Source organism: Lynx canadensis, chromosome D1 (assembly GCF_007474595.2).
Source record: "Lynx canadensis isolate LIC74 chromosome D1, mLynCan4.pri.v2, whole genome shotgun sequence".
Taxonomy (NCBI): Eukaryota; Metazoa; Chordata; class Mammalia; order Carnivora; family Felidae; genus Lynx; species Lynx canadensis.
The window spans coordinates 67,495,959-67,513,061 of record NC_044312.2 but is presented as its reverse complement, the minus strand read 5'-3'; the positions used below and the strand labels follow the sequence as shown (position 1 = coordinate 67,513,061).

Below are 17,103 nucleotides of genomic sequence, written 5' to 3'. Positions count from 1 at the left end.
GAGCGTGGCGGGGCCGCGCGCGCCCCGGCGGGGAGCGACGTGCAGGCCGGCGGGGAGGGCCCGGCCGTTGGCGCGGGACCAGCCGAGGCGTAGGAGTCCCGGAGTCCGTCCTCCCGGCGGGGAGGTGGTATGTGAGGCCCCGGTGCCGGCGGGGAGCAGGCCCCGCCTGGGACCGGCGAGGGTAGAGAAAACTAGGATTTGCGTCTTTTTGTCAGCAGGGAAGGGAACGGAGAAGCGGCTGTCAGTCCCTCGGGGATTTATGCGGAGGGAGGGGGCCCGCTCGGAGGCGGCGGGTGGGAAGGAGGCCGCCTTCCTGCCTGGAGAACAAAGAGCCGGGCGCTGGGCCGGCGGGGGCGGCCTCCGCTCCTCCCCGCCGAGGCTTGCCCCCAGCGGCTTCGAGGGGAGGCTGTCGGAAGCACTTCCCTAACTCCAGCCTGGGTGGGAGGAATCCACTCTTCTTTTGTTCCCAGGAAGGGAAAAAATGGGGCGGAGGTTCCTGCTGCCATGTTGTTGCCGGTGTCTTCCGCCTGAGTGCCAGCCACCGTACACCCATGTCCCTCTCGCATCTTCCTGGATGCCCTGTGTGCGGAGGGGTTAAAAGAACGGACAGTGAAGGAAAACTGCTAAACAGCCTTTAGTCAGGTCTTATTCGGCCCGCTGGGCTCGTCGTCGAGGCAGTGCAAACTTAGGATATTTTCCACATAATGTGCCCGTGCGGATAAGTTAGGTTTTCTGTTCTTGATGTCGGTGCTCAGCTTTCAAGAAAGTAGAATGTGGCTTTTTCAAAGATTCGTTGTTCACAGTTGAAATGCTGCCTCTTGTATTTCTGTGAAGGTTCTTTGCATCTTTGAACATAAGGGAATTTCCAGGTGGCTAAGCAAAATAATTGTCCACTTGTGTTTGAGTACGTTCTATTTTAGTCTTAGGAGATCTGCAATGCAGTCAAAGTTAAGTTAACTGCAGTGCCAGGATCTGAAATAAATTCTAATTGAAGGAAACTATAGATTTGTGTGTTAGCAGTGTCTAATTTTGGTACTCTTTCTCATTCTAGGTTTTTCATTTCTCCCATCCTCTTCCCTCCCCACCCCATCCATTAATATTATTCTTTTGAAGATTCTTCGTTGTCAAGCCGCCAAAGTGGAGAGTGCGATCGCAGAAGGGGGTGCTTCTCGTTTCAGGTATGTGGAGATTTATTTTTGGCAATTGTTACCAAGAGACCAATCACAAAATCAAAAGAATCCCCACGCTGAGTAATTCTGACTTAATATGCTGCAAGTTCAATGTATAATGTGCCACGAACATTTTTTTTTTTTTAAGTTCTTCTCATTATCTTTTTGTTTGTCCTCTGAAGAGTAGTTGTCAGTGATTTGACTTTCCTTTAGGCCCAGTTTCCTCTTCGTCTGTAGTGTAATTTCTGAAATACAGAATACTTAAAGAGACCCTTTAGCCCTTTTAAGTGAGACAGGTGGCATATGGATTTTTAAAGAAGTTTTTCTTTTAAATAGTGCTTCTTCGGGCGGAGGAGGAAGTAGGGGTGCACCTCAGCACTATCCCAAGACTGCTGGCAACAGGTATAGTAAGTGTGTAGAAGCCATGAGTTGCCATAGAACAGATTTAGTGTAATAGTATTTCACACATATAACGATGTAGTTATAGATATCGAGAATCTTAATCATACTGGGCATGGTTTCTGCTACGTATCTTAGAATATCAGCTCTTAATTATCCTTTTTGCTAAATTACCTGAATTAGGGCTCTCGATCCGCTCTTTATCCTTAGCTCTTTGGATTGTTTTCATTAATATTCAGAAATCAACAATTACTATTATCAGCAGTTACCTCTACTAATTAGTGGTAGAACTGTATGCATGCAAGGAACATGGTCACACAACATTAGAAAATGTTGGTTCTCAAGGTGTGACTCCTAGAACCACCAACATTGGCATCACCTGGGAGTTTATTAAAAATGCAAATTATCTAGTCCTACCCCAGACCCACTAAAACAGAAACTGCGGGTGGGCCCAGCAATCACTTTTAACGAGCCCTTCAGGTGATTCTGAATTTGAGAAGCATTGATTGCGAGTTGCTTAGTTGTAAGGGAAACTGAAAACACGTAAACTGCTTATTCTATTTAGAAAGATATCCGAGTGGGATGACGTTTGATAAGTGACTGCTAGGTTTTAAATCATCTTAATTAGGAATCTTATAAATTTTTACTAGCGAGTTCCTGGGGAAAACCCCAGGGCAAAACGCTCAGAAATGGATTCCTGCACGAAGCACTAGACGAGATGACAACTCCGCAGCAAACAACTCCGCAAATGAAAAAGAACGACATGATGCAATCTTCAGGAAAGTAAGAGGGTAAGTTTATAGATCTGCTTTGTTCTTTCACTAAAACGAGAGAAAAAGAATGAGTTGGCTGGGTTTGTCTCGTGTGTAGGCTGTATTACTTAGAAGGCAATGTTCACGTCCAAAGTGTGTATTTTAACGAATGCCAGTGTTGGCAGTTTTATCTTAAACTGAAGAGCAGCATGTTGGCTATTTTGAGGCTTAAGAGTTGCTTGTGGTCATTGAGTTAAAATACATAAGCCTTTTTGTCCTGATATTTCCCATGCCTGATGTGTAACCCACTGAAGAAGCATGGAACACACTGGTCTTAGTTCCTGGATTTTAGCCTTAATAAGATTCTTGCTCTCTGACTTTTGAGGTAGTGAGATTTGTCAAACAGCTGGGGACCCCGAAGCAGGTACAGATGTTACCTGAATAACAGCTTTATTTTAACATACCTTTGGTTATATGGGTAAGATGGGTCTTGAAGAAAAAAATTAATTTCAAAGTTGTTTTTCAACTCTAATTTTTTGTGTGTTGCCTGACACTTAGTATGATTCCTTTCTCCCCAGCATACTAAATAAGCTTACTCCTGAAAAGTTTGACAAGCTATGCCTTGAGCTCCTCAATGTGGGTGTAGAGTCTAAACTCATCCTTAAAGGGGTCATACTGCTGGTAAGTTAAAAATTGGCTTAGCTGAAAGGGAGAGTAAAATAGTTAACAGACCCAAGTTTTCTGTACATTACATTGTTGCTTAAAACTTGGAGGCGTGAGCTACGTGTTTATTGAATTGTGATGGTGATTTTAAAAATAACCAACTTTTAATGGCATCAGATTTAAGAGGTGGGTTTTTACTTTTCGTGTTGAAGTATAGTGTGACATACAATTTCATATTAGTTTCACATACACAACAGAGATTTGCTAATTTCATACATTACACAGTGCTTACCCCAAGTGTGGTTGTCCTTTGTCCTAAAAGGTGAATTTGTAAATTGTTCATACAATGCTTGGAGAGTTAAATGGGCTAAGCACAGGCTATTCACATTTTTTGCGTTTTTCTTTCTGTGGAAAACCTATTTTGGTCTTGGAAATGAATTGTATGATAGTTGATAATAAGATTTCAGTGTCTGTTTATAGTTTCAGTATCCAAGATATTTTTAACTCTTGGAGGGGGTGGGGGGGCTTTACTTGTAAGAGATCTGTATAGTTGGACTTTTTTGGTACCGTGTTGCAGCTAGTGTTTAAGTGCTTGTATTTTTCAGGCTGTGTGCTAATAATCATTTTATATGCATAAGGTAAATGAGGCAGAGTTTGTCAGTAAAGTTAGGAGGTTTAAGATTCTTAAGGCTTATAAGGAAGTATTAAGTTAAAGGAAGGGTACTTTCAGAAGGTTGTCCTATTTAAAAAAAAGAAAAATGCCATTTTCTGTAGATTGTGGACAAAGCCCTAGAAGAGCCAAAGTATAGCTCACTGTATGCTCAGCTATGTCTGCGATTGGCAGAAGATGCACCAAACTTTGATGGCCCAGCAGCAGAGGGTCAACCAGGACAGAAGCAAAGCACAGTAAGTGGTAGTGTTTGCTTGCTTATTTCAAAGTTGATTTGAAAGATTGCATTTAACAAAATCTGCCAAATGTCTTTGTTTCCAATAGACATTCAGACGCCTCCTAATTTCCAAATTACAAGATGAATTTGAAAACCGAACCAGAAATGTTGATGGTGAGAGTTTATGTTTGATACCTAAGTACTACTGAGGATATTGAATTTCATTTTGAATGTTGACTTTTTTCTGTTGTGTATTTTCAGTCTATGATAAGCGTGAAAATCCCCTCCTCCCCGAGGAGGAGGAACAGAGAGCCATTGCTAAGATCAAGATGTTGGGGAACATCAAATTCATTGGAGAACTTGGAAAGCTTGATCTTATTCATGAATCTATCCTTCATAAGTGCATCAAAACAGTAAGTATGTGAATGTAGGCTTAGGTTTATCACTGGTTACATGATTATTTGTGGGAGAGGGGTCAATTATAATTACTTTGTGCTATCTGAGAATGTTGGTAGGTTAGTTTAATATTTCAGAATGGTCAGCAAAACTGCTAGTTAAATGTTGTAAATAGTGACTTGAAGTATGCAGTGTGTTTTGTAAAATACAGGTAGAAAAGTGTTACAACTTAAATAAGATTTTGTCAACACATTGGCATTTCTTTTTGGTAGCTTTTGGAAAAGAAGAAGAGAGTCCAACTCAAAGATATGGGAGAGGATTTGGAGTGCCTCTGTCAGATAATGAGGACAGTGGGACCTAGATTAGACCATGAACGAGCCAAGGTATGTTATTAAGTAGCTTGTGTTAATTTTCTTCAAATCAAAGGACTTGTTTTTGTGATACAGGGGATTATCATATTAGCCCATCAACTTTGATTATAACGTGAGAAGTCTTAAAAGCCTTAAATAGTACACTTTTGTCATAACATGTTTTAGTAAAGTATTTTTCTCTTCTATTAGTCCTTAATGGATCAGTACTTTGCCCGAATGTGCTCCTTGATGCTAAGTAAGGAATTGCCAGCGAGGATTCGTTTCCTGCTGCAGGTAAAACTGGTTTAACTGTGTTGATAAGCTGATTTCTTCTCTTTGGAAATACTAAAATTAAACTTACCGGAACTATTTTTGAATTAAAGGATACCGTAGAGTTGCGAGAACACCATTGGGTTCCTCGCAAGGCTTTTCTTGACAATGGACCAAAGACGATCAATCAAATCCGTCAAGATGCAGTAAAAGTAAGATACTGATGTTTTTTTAATCCAGTTGGTTTTAAGTTTATTGAACCACAAGGATCCTATTAACACTTGAGACTCCTCTTAGTGGTGGAGCTTATTAATGTTTTTAGTTTCTTGTTTACCATTTGGGGAAGAAATTATATACAGAAATTGCATAATTAGCACTCCAGTAGCCTGAAAGGGTTTTTTTCCCCCCAAATGAGAATTATTTATGTAAAATAGTGTCTAGAATCAGGTGTTTATTCGCTATTTCTAAAGGATCTAGGAGTCTTTATTCCTGCTCCTATGGCTCAAGGGATGAGAAGTGACTTCTTTCTGGAGGGACCGTTCATGCCACCCAGGATGAAAATGGATAGGGACCCACTTGGAGGACTTGCTGATATGTTTGGACAAATGCCAGGTGATTTTGAACAAAACCGTGGTTTTGTTAAAATAAAAAATCAACTTTAAATGTTTTAACAGTAGCAGAGTTGTAAAGAGTTGTTCCTGTATGTGTTTTAAGGTAGCGGAATTGGTACTGGTCCAGGAGTTATCCAGGATAGATTTTCACCCACCATGGGGCGTCATCGTTCTAATCAACTCTTCAATGGCCATGGGGGACACATCATGCCTCCCACACAATCGCAGTTTGGAGAGATGGGAGGCAAGTTTATGAAAAGCCAGGTAAGGAAACGTAAGAATGCTTAGGCAACAAATATTAAATCCTCCAATACATGTGATTTATTTTTTGCTTTTTTAAAAGTGATATTTTAGGGTCACGTTTGTTTTTCTAAACCAAAGCATCTGTGTGACCAGTTACTTAAAACTGGGTAAGATGCTTATCCTTAAAATTAGTAAAATCACAGCGTTTTTATTTGATAGGACTAAATTTTTATTCTTCCCTTGTTGCATCTTTACTTTCTCTGGGCAAATTCAGTTTAGCTTTCCTTATGGCTTGGCTCATTCCTTTGATACTTGATTACCATGATTTGTGGACCCCTTTTTATCTAGACTTTCTTTCTCCCTTTCTAAAATAGGGGCTAAGCCAGCTCTACCATAACCAGAGTCAGGGACTCTTATCCCAGCTGCAAGGACAGTCGAAGGATATGCCACCTCGGTTTTCTAAGAAAGGACAGCTTAATGCAGATGAGGTACATTTGCCTATGTTACTTCTATGCCATAGTTTGTCAATTCAGAAATCTATTGCCCGATGATTATAAATAAGACGCGTTATTAAGAGGACTTAATGCTGGAGTTCTTTAATTCTTTCTTTTCTATACTACTTTTTCTTTCTTTGGATGTCCAGCGTCCTATGAGCGAAGATTATGAGATATGAGGGCAAGTCTCTTAAAATCTTCAATTAAAGCAAAGAAAATGGTTGTCAGGATTTTAATTGTGTTTTTCTGTATATAGAATGACTTAACTATAAGAATAAAACAAGACATTTTCTAGCTAATATTTTAGTGATGCTTATTCTAGGAGAATCCTAGTACAAATACAAGATTTTTGTAACTGTATATTATTTTCATGTGGATCAGATCTTTAGTTTTCTTGCCAGAAGTTACGTTAACATGGAGCTTACTTTTCAGCGGTCCATTCTCTAACTTCCGCCCTAGATTCTAGGATGTCTGTATATACTGAATTAATCTTAGGATATTGGATCTAATGTTTACCAACTGCATGTTAACTTTGTTTTGTTTTCAATTCTAGATTAGCCTGAGGCCTGCTCAGTCGTTCTTAATGAATAAAAATCAAGTGCCAAAGCTTCAGCCCCAGATAACTATGATTCCTCCTAGTGCACAACCACCACGCACTCAAACACCACCTCTGGGACAGGTATGGACTGTAGTAGGATAGTATTTTCTATGGTTATGGTATTTTATGAAGATGTCTGAAGATTTTTTTTAGGATCTTTCCTATAACTTCACACACTTTAAAAAAAATGAAGTCATACTTGTCATGTTGCTGTGTTTTTGTTTGTTTTTAGACACCTCAGCTTGGTCTCAAAACTAATCCTCCACTTATCCAGGAAAAGCCTGCCAAGACTAGTAAAAAGCCACCACCATCAAAGGAAGAACTACTTAAACTAACTGTAAGTTTCAAATAATCCCATAGTCTGATTCGTGGAGTTTATTTGAGATAGGAAAACACTAAAGAGATTTGGATTGTGTTCTTTTCAGGAAACTGTTGTGACTGAATATCTGAATAGTGGGAACGCGAATGAAGCGGTCAGTGGTGTGAGAGAGATGAGGGCTCCAAAACACTTTCTTCCTGAGATGTTAAGCAAAGTAATTATCCTGTCACTAGATAGAAGTGATGAAGATAAAGAAAAAGCAAGTTCTTTGATCAGTTTGCTCAAACAGGAAGGGATAGCCACCAGTGACAACTTCATGCAGGTGAGAACACTGCTCTGATTCTGGGGGAACTTTTTTGCATTCACGTTTGAGAACTGCTAAGTTGATTGTGTTGTGTATTCCTTCTAAGGCTTTCCTGAACGTATTGGACCAGTGCCCCAAACTGGAGGTTGACATCCCCTTGGTGAAATCATATTTAGCACAGTTTGCAGCTCGTGCCATCATTTCAGAGCTGGTGAGCATTTCAGAACTAGCTCAACCACTGGAAAGTGGCACCCATTTTCCTCTCTTCTTACTTTGTCTTCAGCAATTAGCTAAATTACAAGATCGAGAATGGTTAACAGAACTTTTTCAACAAAGCAAGGTCAATATGCAGAAAATGCTCCCAGGTAAGAGAATTTTGGGGATTTTTTTTTCTTAATACAAAATCTGAAGAGTCTTTAGTATGTTGAGTGGATCTATACAAATCAGACTGGATTATCTTGTCCAGATAATGATAAGCATTGCCATAGGTTAGATTTCACTTTTATGAAAAGTGATAATGATTTAACTGCTCTCATTTGATCCAGATACTGTTTGCTTTGCTGGATTATTATAAATCTTGTACATTTGGGAAATCATTTGTAAAGCCATTTTCTAGACAGGCCAACTGGCTAAAATGAACTACCTGCTGATGTGTAGATGGTTTTGTCTCTTCAGAAATTGATCAGAATAAGGACCGCATGTTGGAGATTTTGGAAGGAAAGGGACTGAGTTTCTTATTCCCACTCCTCAAATTGGAGAAGGAATTGTTGAAGCAAATAAAGTTGGATCCATCCCCTCAAACCATATATAAATGGATTAAAGATAACATCTCCCCCAAACTTCATGTAGATAAAGGATTTGTGAACATCTTAATGACTAGGTAAGGTAAAGTCCAGGGTTACATTAACACTTGTTTTATTTACTAGAAAAAAGTATAAGGCAAGGGACTAAGGATGGTCTTTCTTGGGCTAGAAAATTTTGCTTTGGGGTTCTGACAAGATCTCTTTCTGTGCAGCTTCTTACAGTATATTTCTAGTGAAGTAAACCCACCCAGTGATGAGACAGATTCTTCCTCTGCTCCTTCCAAAGAACAGTTAGAGCAGGAAAAACAACTGCTGCTTTCTTTCAAGCCAGTAATGCAGAAATTCCTTCATGATCACGTTGATCTGCAAGTCAGTGCCCTGTATGCTCTGCAGGTGCACTGCTACAACAGCAACTTCCCCAAAGGTGAGTGGCCGAGGACAGTAGCCGGGCAGTGGCGAGCGTGGGGCAGTTTTTTCCACATCACACTAGATCACGGGGTTTGTGTGTTATCTTTTAGGCATGTTGCTCCGCTTTTTTGTTCACTTTTATGACATGGAAATTATTGAAGAAGAAGCTTTTTTGGCTTGGAAAGAAGATATAACCCAAGAATTTCCTGGGAAAGGCAAGGCTTTGTTCCAGGTAAATCTTTTGTTGGAGGCATTTAGTCTGCTTTTTTCAGTTTACTTAGTATTTAGTGAAGTACAGGAGGCAAAATAGTTGTAGTTTTATCTGTATGTATCTTTCTGCATGTTTACAAGCTTTGGTAAAAATAGTACAGTGAGGGAAAGCTGTGAAGTGGTGTAAGGCTTCTATCCTAGTGATTACATATGTAAGATGTTGGCATCTAACATTTTTTTAGAAAAGCTACTCCCAAAGGTTGAATGGTTGAGTGATTTCACAAGATTGGATTTAAGCTTTTAAAAAAATGTTAGTAAAGAAGAGATTGCTTCTCATTTCTCACATCTTCATTTTCTGTGAGTGGAATTCTAGTCCTAGGGGATATCTCTGGGGATTCTATCTCTGGGGATTCTAAAATCACAGTACATTAATCACCTACAGAGTAGTTGAAAAACCAGTTTCAGAGAATCAGATTTAGCAGGTCTGTGGTACACAACACAGTCCAGGCGATTCTCATGCTGATTTCATAGGGGATCAGGCTTTGAGAAACACTGGTCTCTACAGTATTTTCTTCCTAAGGTTCACAGGTGAGCTTTGTGAGCTAATCATTCTCCCTGCCCTTGGGGAATCTGCTAGCAATTCTGGGGTAGGGCTAGAAATCTTTTTAGGAATCTTTCTCTTCTCTCTCTCCCCAATATTGCTAACATAATTCAGGTTTGGGAGAAGCCCCTGTCCCATACTAAAATGAGCCTACGATGTGATTGGAAGTAGTGTCAAGAAGTCAACAGCTTCCCAAATATAAAGAATAAATTCTCTTTAATAGCCAAGTAATATTTACAGTATGTTCTGAGGCTTTTGTTACTATAAAGGGTGTACCACCTAAAACTTAGGATCAAGCTAGCAAACCCACTAAAGGAGCTAAGTCAAAACTATGGATTTGAGTTTCTCTTTCAGAAGTATGGCTTAATTCTGTTAACTTACAAATTTACAGGTGAATCAGTGGCTAACCTGGCTAGAAACTGCTGAAGAAGAAGAATCTGAGGAAGAAGCTGACTAAAGAACCAGCCAAAGCCTTAAATTGTGCAAAACATACTGTTGCTATGACGTAACTGCATTTGACCTAACCACTGCGAAAATTCATTCCGCTGTAATGTTTTCACAATATTTAAAGCAGAAGCACGTCAGTTAGGATTTCCTTCTGCATAAGGTTTTTTTGTAGTGTAATGTCTTAATCATAGTCTACCATCAAATATTTTAGGAGTATCTTTAATGTTTAGATAGTATATTAGCAGCATGCAATAATTACATCATAAGTTCTCAAGCAGAGGCAGTCTATTGCAAGGACCTTCTTTGCTGCCAGTTATCATAGGCTGTTTTAAGTTAGAAAACTGAATAGCAACACTGAATACTGTAGAAATGCACTTTGCTCAGTAATACTTGAGTTGTTGCAATATTTGATTATCCATTTGGTTGTTACAGAAAAATTCTTAACTGTAATTGATGGTTGTTGCCGTAATAGTATATTGCCTGTATTTCTACCTCTAGTAATGGGCTTTATGTGCTAGATTTTAATATCCTTGAGCCTGGGCAAGTGCACAAGTCTTTTTAAAAGAAACATGGTTTACTTGCACAAAACTGATCAGTTTTGAGAGATCATTAATGCCCTTGAAGTGGTTTTGTGGGTGTGAAACAAATGGTGAGAATTTGAATTGGTCCCTCTTATTATAGTATTGAAATTAAGTCTACTTAATTTATCAAGTCATGTTCATGCCCTGATTTTATATACTTGTATCTATCAATAAACATTGTGATACTTGATAGAGTTGTGTGTGACTTAAGTAGCAACTACAGGCAGGTTTAGGAATTACGGTTTAGGAGCACCTGGGTGGCTTAGTGAATTAAGCATCCACATCTCGATTCACGATGATCTCATGGGTCGTGATATGGAGGCCCACGTCCAGCTCTGTGCTGACAGTGCGGAGCTTGCTTGGGATTCTCTCTCTGACCCTCCCCTGCTCCTGTACACACACTGTTGCTCTCTCAAACCTTTAAAAAAAAAGACAGAAAATTCAAGGGGAAGTCTCACAAATTTAGAGAACCCTTACTAATGCATAGCAACAAACTTGGTGACATTTGTCCTGTGAAATACATGGTAACTTGAGAAGCTAACCATACATGGATGGCCGGACAACACAAAAATAACGACCGTGGTGTAGTAGCAGTGGTATATCTTAATACCATTCCATAGTATAGTGGGTTTTAAGTCAAGATAGTACTTTGGTCTGCACAGCCCTACATCTGATCTGGTCTGCAGTCCTGTCCTTTTCCCAACACCCTATTTCTCTAATTTCCTGCAACTTGGCCCTCATTCATTCTCCTGCCACGCTGGCCTCCTACTTCCTGGGACATGCCAAGCATAAGCGGCTTTTTCCCATTTATCCCCTCACCCCCATAACTAGATGACTTGGCTCCCCAAGTTGTGGCTCAAATGCCGGGTTAATTAGGACCCCACTGTCTACCCTATTTAAGAAATGTAACTCAGGGCTACCTGGCTGGCTCAGTGGGAAGAGCATGTGACTATTGACTTCAGGGTTTGGAGTTACAGCGCCATGGGTGTAGAGCTTACTTTAATAACAAAAACAAAACGCACATAATTTATTCTCTTCCTTTTTACATTGTGCCATGACCACCATTACTGCATATTTAGGTCTAACTCCCTCCAGGATGTGAGGAGATGGAGTTTTTTTGTTCTGTTTGGCTGTATCTATCCCCAGCACCTAGAACAGAGCCTAGCACACACAATACTTAACCAAGTCACAAATTAATAAAATTACTCTGACAGGATCTGGACCTAAAAGGAAAAAGTGGAAAGGACGGACTTGAGTAACAAGATAGGGTTCATTCCTACCACTTAGTAGCAGTGTGATCTTAGGCAAGGTACTTTGTTCCTCTGAGCTGATTTGAAAATGGGAATAATGCCACGAGAACTAAAAGTAATGTGAATGTCACTGGCAAGAGAGCCTCCTACGGAAGTAGGCCTTTATGTGAATTCACATTTTACCTTAGCTGCTTCCATCCCGAGCTTCCAATCAGCACGTCAATCCAATGGGCATTTCTCAGTCTTAGTTGACCTATGAAAAGCATTCAGCAATTTTTATCTCTTTGCCTTCAGCTCTTTTCTAGCCTGGCTTATAAACGTTACTGTTAAGCTTTGCTCAACGCTCAACTTCTATTGCTCCGATTACCATCTACATCCTGAAGGCGTCTGTGTCTTGGAAGAGCATCAAATTGCACATCCAACCAGCTCCTGGACACTTTATCTGAATGTGCCCCAAGCACTTCAAACTCAGTGTGTCCATCACTAAACTCCCTCAAACCAACATTTCCTCCTTTTCTGGCTCTAAATGATACTCCCATCTGAGCCCAAAAGGAGTCACCCTTGACCTCGCTTCCTTCCCAACCACATTCTGACCATCTTCCTTCCATGATAGCTACTGAAGCCCTTGCCTTCTTCCCATCTCCACTGCACTGCCCCGCACCAGGCTCCACTGGCTCACGCCTGAATCACTGCAATTGACTTCCGAACAGTCGCCCTTCCCGTTCATCTTGCTCTTCTTCCAGTCCATTCTCTGCATCACAGAGTGTTAAAACTCTGCCCTTTAGTGGCTCCAAGTTTTCTTCAGAAGAAAATCCAAATTCTTTTAACAATGGAGCAATGGAGTTACCTGCTGATTGCCCCTTTAAGTGTTTTGGGGTTTGGTTTTGTTTTGTTTCATCTATCTCTGGGTCTCTCACAGGCTGCTCCCTGTGCCTGGACCATTGTTCTCCTTACTATTCCCACTTTTTCATCTCCCTTCATCTAGCTTATTCTCACTCATCCTTCAGAGATGAGCATAAATGTTCCACATTTGGAAAGCTTGCCTTCCTCTGCCAAGACTAGGTGAGGAGTTTGTACCAATCAAGAGCTCTTGGATGCAAAGAAGAGAAACTTACGCTGGACAAACTGAGTAGAAAGGAACTTTATCGGAACTCCCTTCAAGGGAGCCCTGAGACCAGACTTAGAAATGAAGAGGGACTAAGGGAAGCTGGGTAGCCTGAACCACAGAAACCGCCTGACCAATGTTGCCAGCACCCCCATCACACCCCAGAGCCTCCTGTGCCAGTATCTGAATCCCCCAGTGACATCAGGTCCAGGTTCAGAGCCCCAGGCAGAAGCCCACAACTGACTAGGCTTGGATCACGTGTTCTCCCCTTGCGGAGCCTGGATCTTCAGGGCCCCTGCTGTGTCAAGCAGGCCCTGGTGCCTGCAAAGACTTACAGTGCGAAGGGAAAGAAGAACTTTGGAAGGGAACTTGGGTAGACAGCCAAAACATAATTGTCTGCTAGGTGGCCTCTCTGTACTCCAACTCCCCTTCTAGCACTCACCACACTGCGCTCTGACCACCTGCTTGCTGCCGGGCTTTCCACTGTGCTGAGAGCTCCCAGATGGCGGGGAGTGTCGCGTGCATTGCTCTATTCCCAGGGCTTGGCACAGGGCTAGACACATATTAAGGACCAATAATGGAATGCATTCTATGGAATGCAACAATGAATCGAGGTTTTGTGGAACACGAATTTTATATAACTGGGGCATGAGGGAAAAGGTGTGTCTCTTCAAGAACACAAACTTGGGGTCAGGGTCCAGATAGAGTCCTGTGTAAGAGTCTGGCCTTGAAACAAGCTCATTGACTTCCTGGCAATCCGAGCGAGTGACTACACTTGATACCCAACGGCATGATCATTCTTGTCCTGATCTGTACCAGATCTGCTTTGAATCCAATTACAAAACGCTCAGCTCCCCACGTTAATTTATTCATTCGTACATTCAAAGGTGAGCGCCTCATCACTCACTGCCAGCCTTGTGCTAGGGCTGCGACACGGCAACAGTGAGACACCATGTCTTCCCAGGCAAGAGCCCCCTCCTCTACAGCGGGGGAGGTAGATGGGAGCTGACGGTGCAACCACGGCCGGTGATAGGCCACCCGAGCCAAGAGGAGGAAACACCCTGGAGAAGCTGTGACTTCAAGGAAGAATCACTCTCCTGACAAGCGTTTGATGCGGGGGGCTCTCTAGGCAGTGGTAGGGAAGCCGGCTTCACCTTTCTCCTGGCTCCGCAGAGCCCCCATCTACCCGCCCACCCCCTCCACCCCAGAGGCGCTCCACCAACACTTCTGATTGAGGGGACATCTTTCATCAGCCGGAGGTGGCAGTGCAGGGCAGCTTCAGGGACCAGCTCCTCAGCGGGGCCAGGAGGACAGGGACTTACAAAGCTCCTTCCTCGTACCTCACTAGATTTAGAGTCAGCCTTCCAACGGGGGTCCTCCAAGGAAACCCCGGGCTCTGGTCAAGAAGACGCCTGAGCACACAGCAGAGCGGAGCATACACAGGACCCTGGAGCCACATGCCACCCAGACCCACAGACTGTCCTGTCAGCCCACCCTCACCTGGAGTCAGTCCCTAAGGATGGGATAGAGCCAAGGTCAGGCTTACTGTCTCCACCGCGCCCTCTGCTGGGCTCCGAGGAGAAGACACCCACCTCTCTCGGGAGGAGGACACCAGGGAACTCGTCTGGTACAGCCCAAGGGAAAGAGGACCAAACCTATTGGGCATGCTCATCAAGATGGGAGGGGAGAGGGAGAATTTACTTTGGTTTGGTCTGGTCCCCCTGTCAACCGTGAATGTCAACAGTGTGACTGATTATCAGTGAATCCTGAGGGCCACTCAGGTCTGCGTGAGACCCACAGCGTCACAGACTGGAGCCTGAATCCCAGCTTCCCAAGGAATTAGTTCTAAGAGCCTGAATCCCAGTAATTACTAATTCCCAAGTAATTAGTTCCAAGAGCTTAGGCGAATTGCTTCACCTCTCTGGGCTTCATATGCCTTATCAATGGATCATGACCTGAGCCGAAGTCAGATGCTTAACCAACTTGAGCCACCCAGGCGCCCCATCCTTATCTATGGAAATAATCCTTGGTTTGGCCACCTCCTAGGGTCATTGCAAGGAGCAGGATAGACAGGTAATGAGAAACAGTGTTTGACAGGTGTGGGGATTGCTCTACAAGTCCCTTCATCTTAGAAATACTTACTGAGTACCAGCTACATGCTGGGCCCTGTTCCAGTGCTAGGGATGAAACAGTGAATGAGGCAAAGGCTTCTTTTGGAGCGCACATTCTGGCTGACAGGAGAGAGAGAAGAAACAAGTGGCTGGTGTCTGATGGAAAGTGCTATACATAGCAAAATAAAACAGAAGAGCAAGGAGTGATGCAGATGCTAGCTGAAATAGGGCGTTCAGGGAAGGCTTTGTGAGGAAGGGGCCCTGGAGCAAAGATCTAAATAAAGTGAGGGAGTGAATGATGCAAATGTCTGGAGGAAGAACTTTCCAGGCACAGGGGAAGCACAGCCAAAGGCCTTGAGATGGGAACACACATGGGGCGTCTGAGGAACAATGAGGGAGCCAGTGTGGCTGAGCAGAGAGCAGCGTCCTGCAGCTGGAGAGCGGCAAGGGGGCATGTGAAAGAGCAGGACATCATGAGGACTGTGGCTTTTGTTCTAAGTGGAACAGACTGCCTTTGGAGGATTACTATTATTATTTATTAATAATATTAATTATTCATTAATATTATCCACCCTTTGCTATGGCATATTAGCGTGCTTATTCTAGCTAACATTGCTTGAGCATTTCGTACATGTGGGGTTGGATTAGGCACATTAATCATCCCATTTAATCTTCCCAATCTCTTGGAGACCAGTACTTTATTATCTTTATCTTATTGATAAGGAAACTGGCACCTTGCCCAGGGTCTTTCATTTATTCAACAAGAAGTCATGGGCACCTTTTGTGTGCGTTTTTGATGTACTAGGACACAGCGTTGTCGTGGGGTCATCATTCAAACCCTGCCCTGCATTTCAGGAGCCACAACTCATCTCTGCTAGACCTGTTGGGGGAACAGAAGGAAAGGAAAGAAAGAGACTCACCCAGGGGCAGTGAGCTCCTCCTTCCTGGGAGGGTGCAGTCAGAGCTGGGTGAGCACCTGATGGTGCAGGTGCCTCTCAAGGTCCGGCCAAAGGACCGAGGTGAGGAACAATCAGCCTCCACATCCCCCTGTTATGAATTGAGTTGTGTCTCACCCAAAAGATATATGGAAGTCCTAACTCCAGGGACCTGTGACTGTAACCTTATTTGGAAATCGTCTCTTTGCAGACGTAATCAAGATGAGGTCGTAAGGATGGGTCCTCATCCAATATGGATGGTGTCCGTATGAGAAAAAAGAGACACACAATCACACACAGGGAGAACACCATATGATGAGAGAGGTGGAGACTGGAGTGAGGTTTCTACAAGCCAAGGGATGCCGAGGATTGCCAGCAACACCAGAGGCTGAGAGAACAGCATGGACCACATGCTTCCCTACGGCCTTCAGGTGTCCTGCCAATGTCTCAATTTCAGACTTCCAGCATCCAGGACTAGAGAGAGTCCATTTCTGTTGTTCTGAGGCACTCAATTTCAGCCCTAGGAAACGGAAACTAGCACACCTGCCCCTGCTCTACTAGCATCCCCATTGCCACCATGACGAAGCCTTTCAGGCCACCCCTGCCTGTCCCCTCCCCAGAACCCACCTCACTACCCAGCTGGGTGCAGAAGGTGAGGGAAGAGCCTGGATGAATGAATGAATGGATGGTAGAGCTCTATTTTGTTCTGAGAAAAATCAACTCTGAAAAAAATTACCACACTAGTAATCCCCATTAGCGCTGAAAACTTAGAAAATAAAAATAAGTGAAAAGATATAAAATTAATCCTATTAAAGAGTTTCATAATTTGGGGCAAGGTGACTTTTCAGAGCATATCATTGGTGACAGCCCCAGATTTGGTGAGGCCCGAAGATGAAATCATTTGAGGAGCCATTTTAGGAAAAATAATACAAAATTACAAATACAAAATTAGGTACAGGGCCCAAGGAGGAGGGGGACCCTGAAGCATAAGCTTCTTCAGCTTCACAGAAAACCCACCTCTGCGTGGAAACAAACAAACAAGATCCAGAAACCACAAAGGAACATATTGATGGATTTGTCTATTAACGTGTTTGGCTCAAAATAAACAAAGGACAAACTAAGAAAAATATTTGCCATATTTACAATTAAGAGTTGGCATGAGGCGCCTGGGTGGCGCAGTCGGTTAAGCGTCCGACT

At 42.7% G+C, this 17,103-nt stretch overlaps 1 protein-coding gene and 1 non-coding gene across 2 annotated transcripts; both read left to right on the top strand.

Annotated features, from left to right (window-relative positions):
* The first annotated feature begins 741 nt into the window (after positions 1–741).
* EIF4G2 (eukaryotic translation initiation factor 4 gamma 2) lies at positions 742–10,695 on the top strand. The gene is made up of 22 exons (XM_030333764.1): positions 742–766; positions 1,052–1,178; positions 1,506–1,571; positions 2,219–2,359; positions 2,899–3,001; positions 3,758–3,889; positions 3,978–4,044; positions 4,132–4,283; positions 4,539–4,649; positions 4,827–4,910; positions 5,000–5,098; positions 5,357–5,498; positions 5,601–5,761; positions 6,115–6,228; positions 6,788–6,913; positions 7,065–7,169; positions 7,258–7,473; positions 7,562–7,820; positions 8,131–8,335; positions 8,471–8,682; positions 8,777–8,898; positions 9,869–10,695. The coding sequence occupies exons 1-22, from the start codon at positions 742–744 to the stop codon at positions 9,932–9,934; spliced, it is 2,835 nt and encodes a 944-aa protein (XP_030189624.1). The 3' UTR covers positions 9,935–10,695.
* LOC115526660 lies at positions 6,281–6,419 on the top strand. The gene has a single exon (XR_003972708.1). It is a non-coding gene; the product is annotated as a small nucleolar RNA SNORD97 (small nucleolar RNA).
* Positions 10,696–17,103: the final 6,408 nt, after the last annotated feature.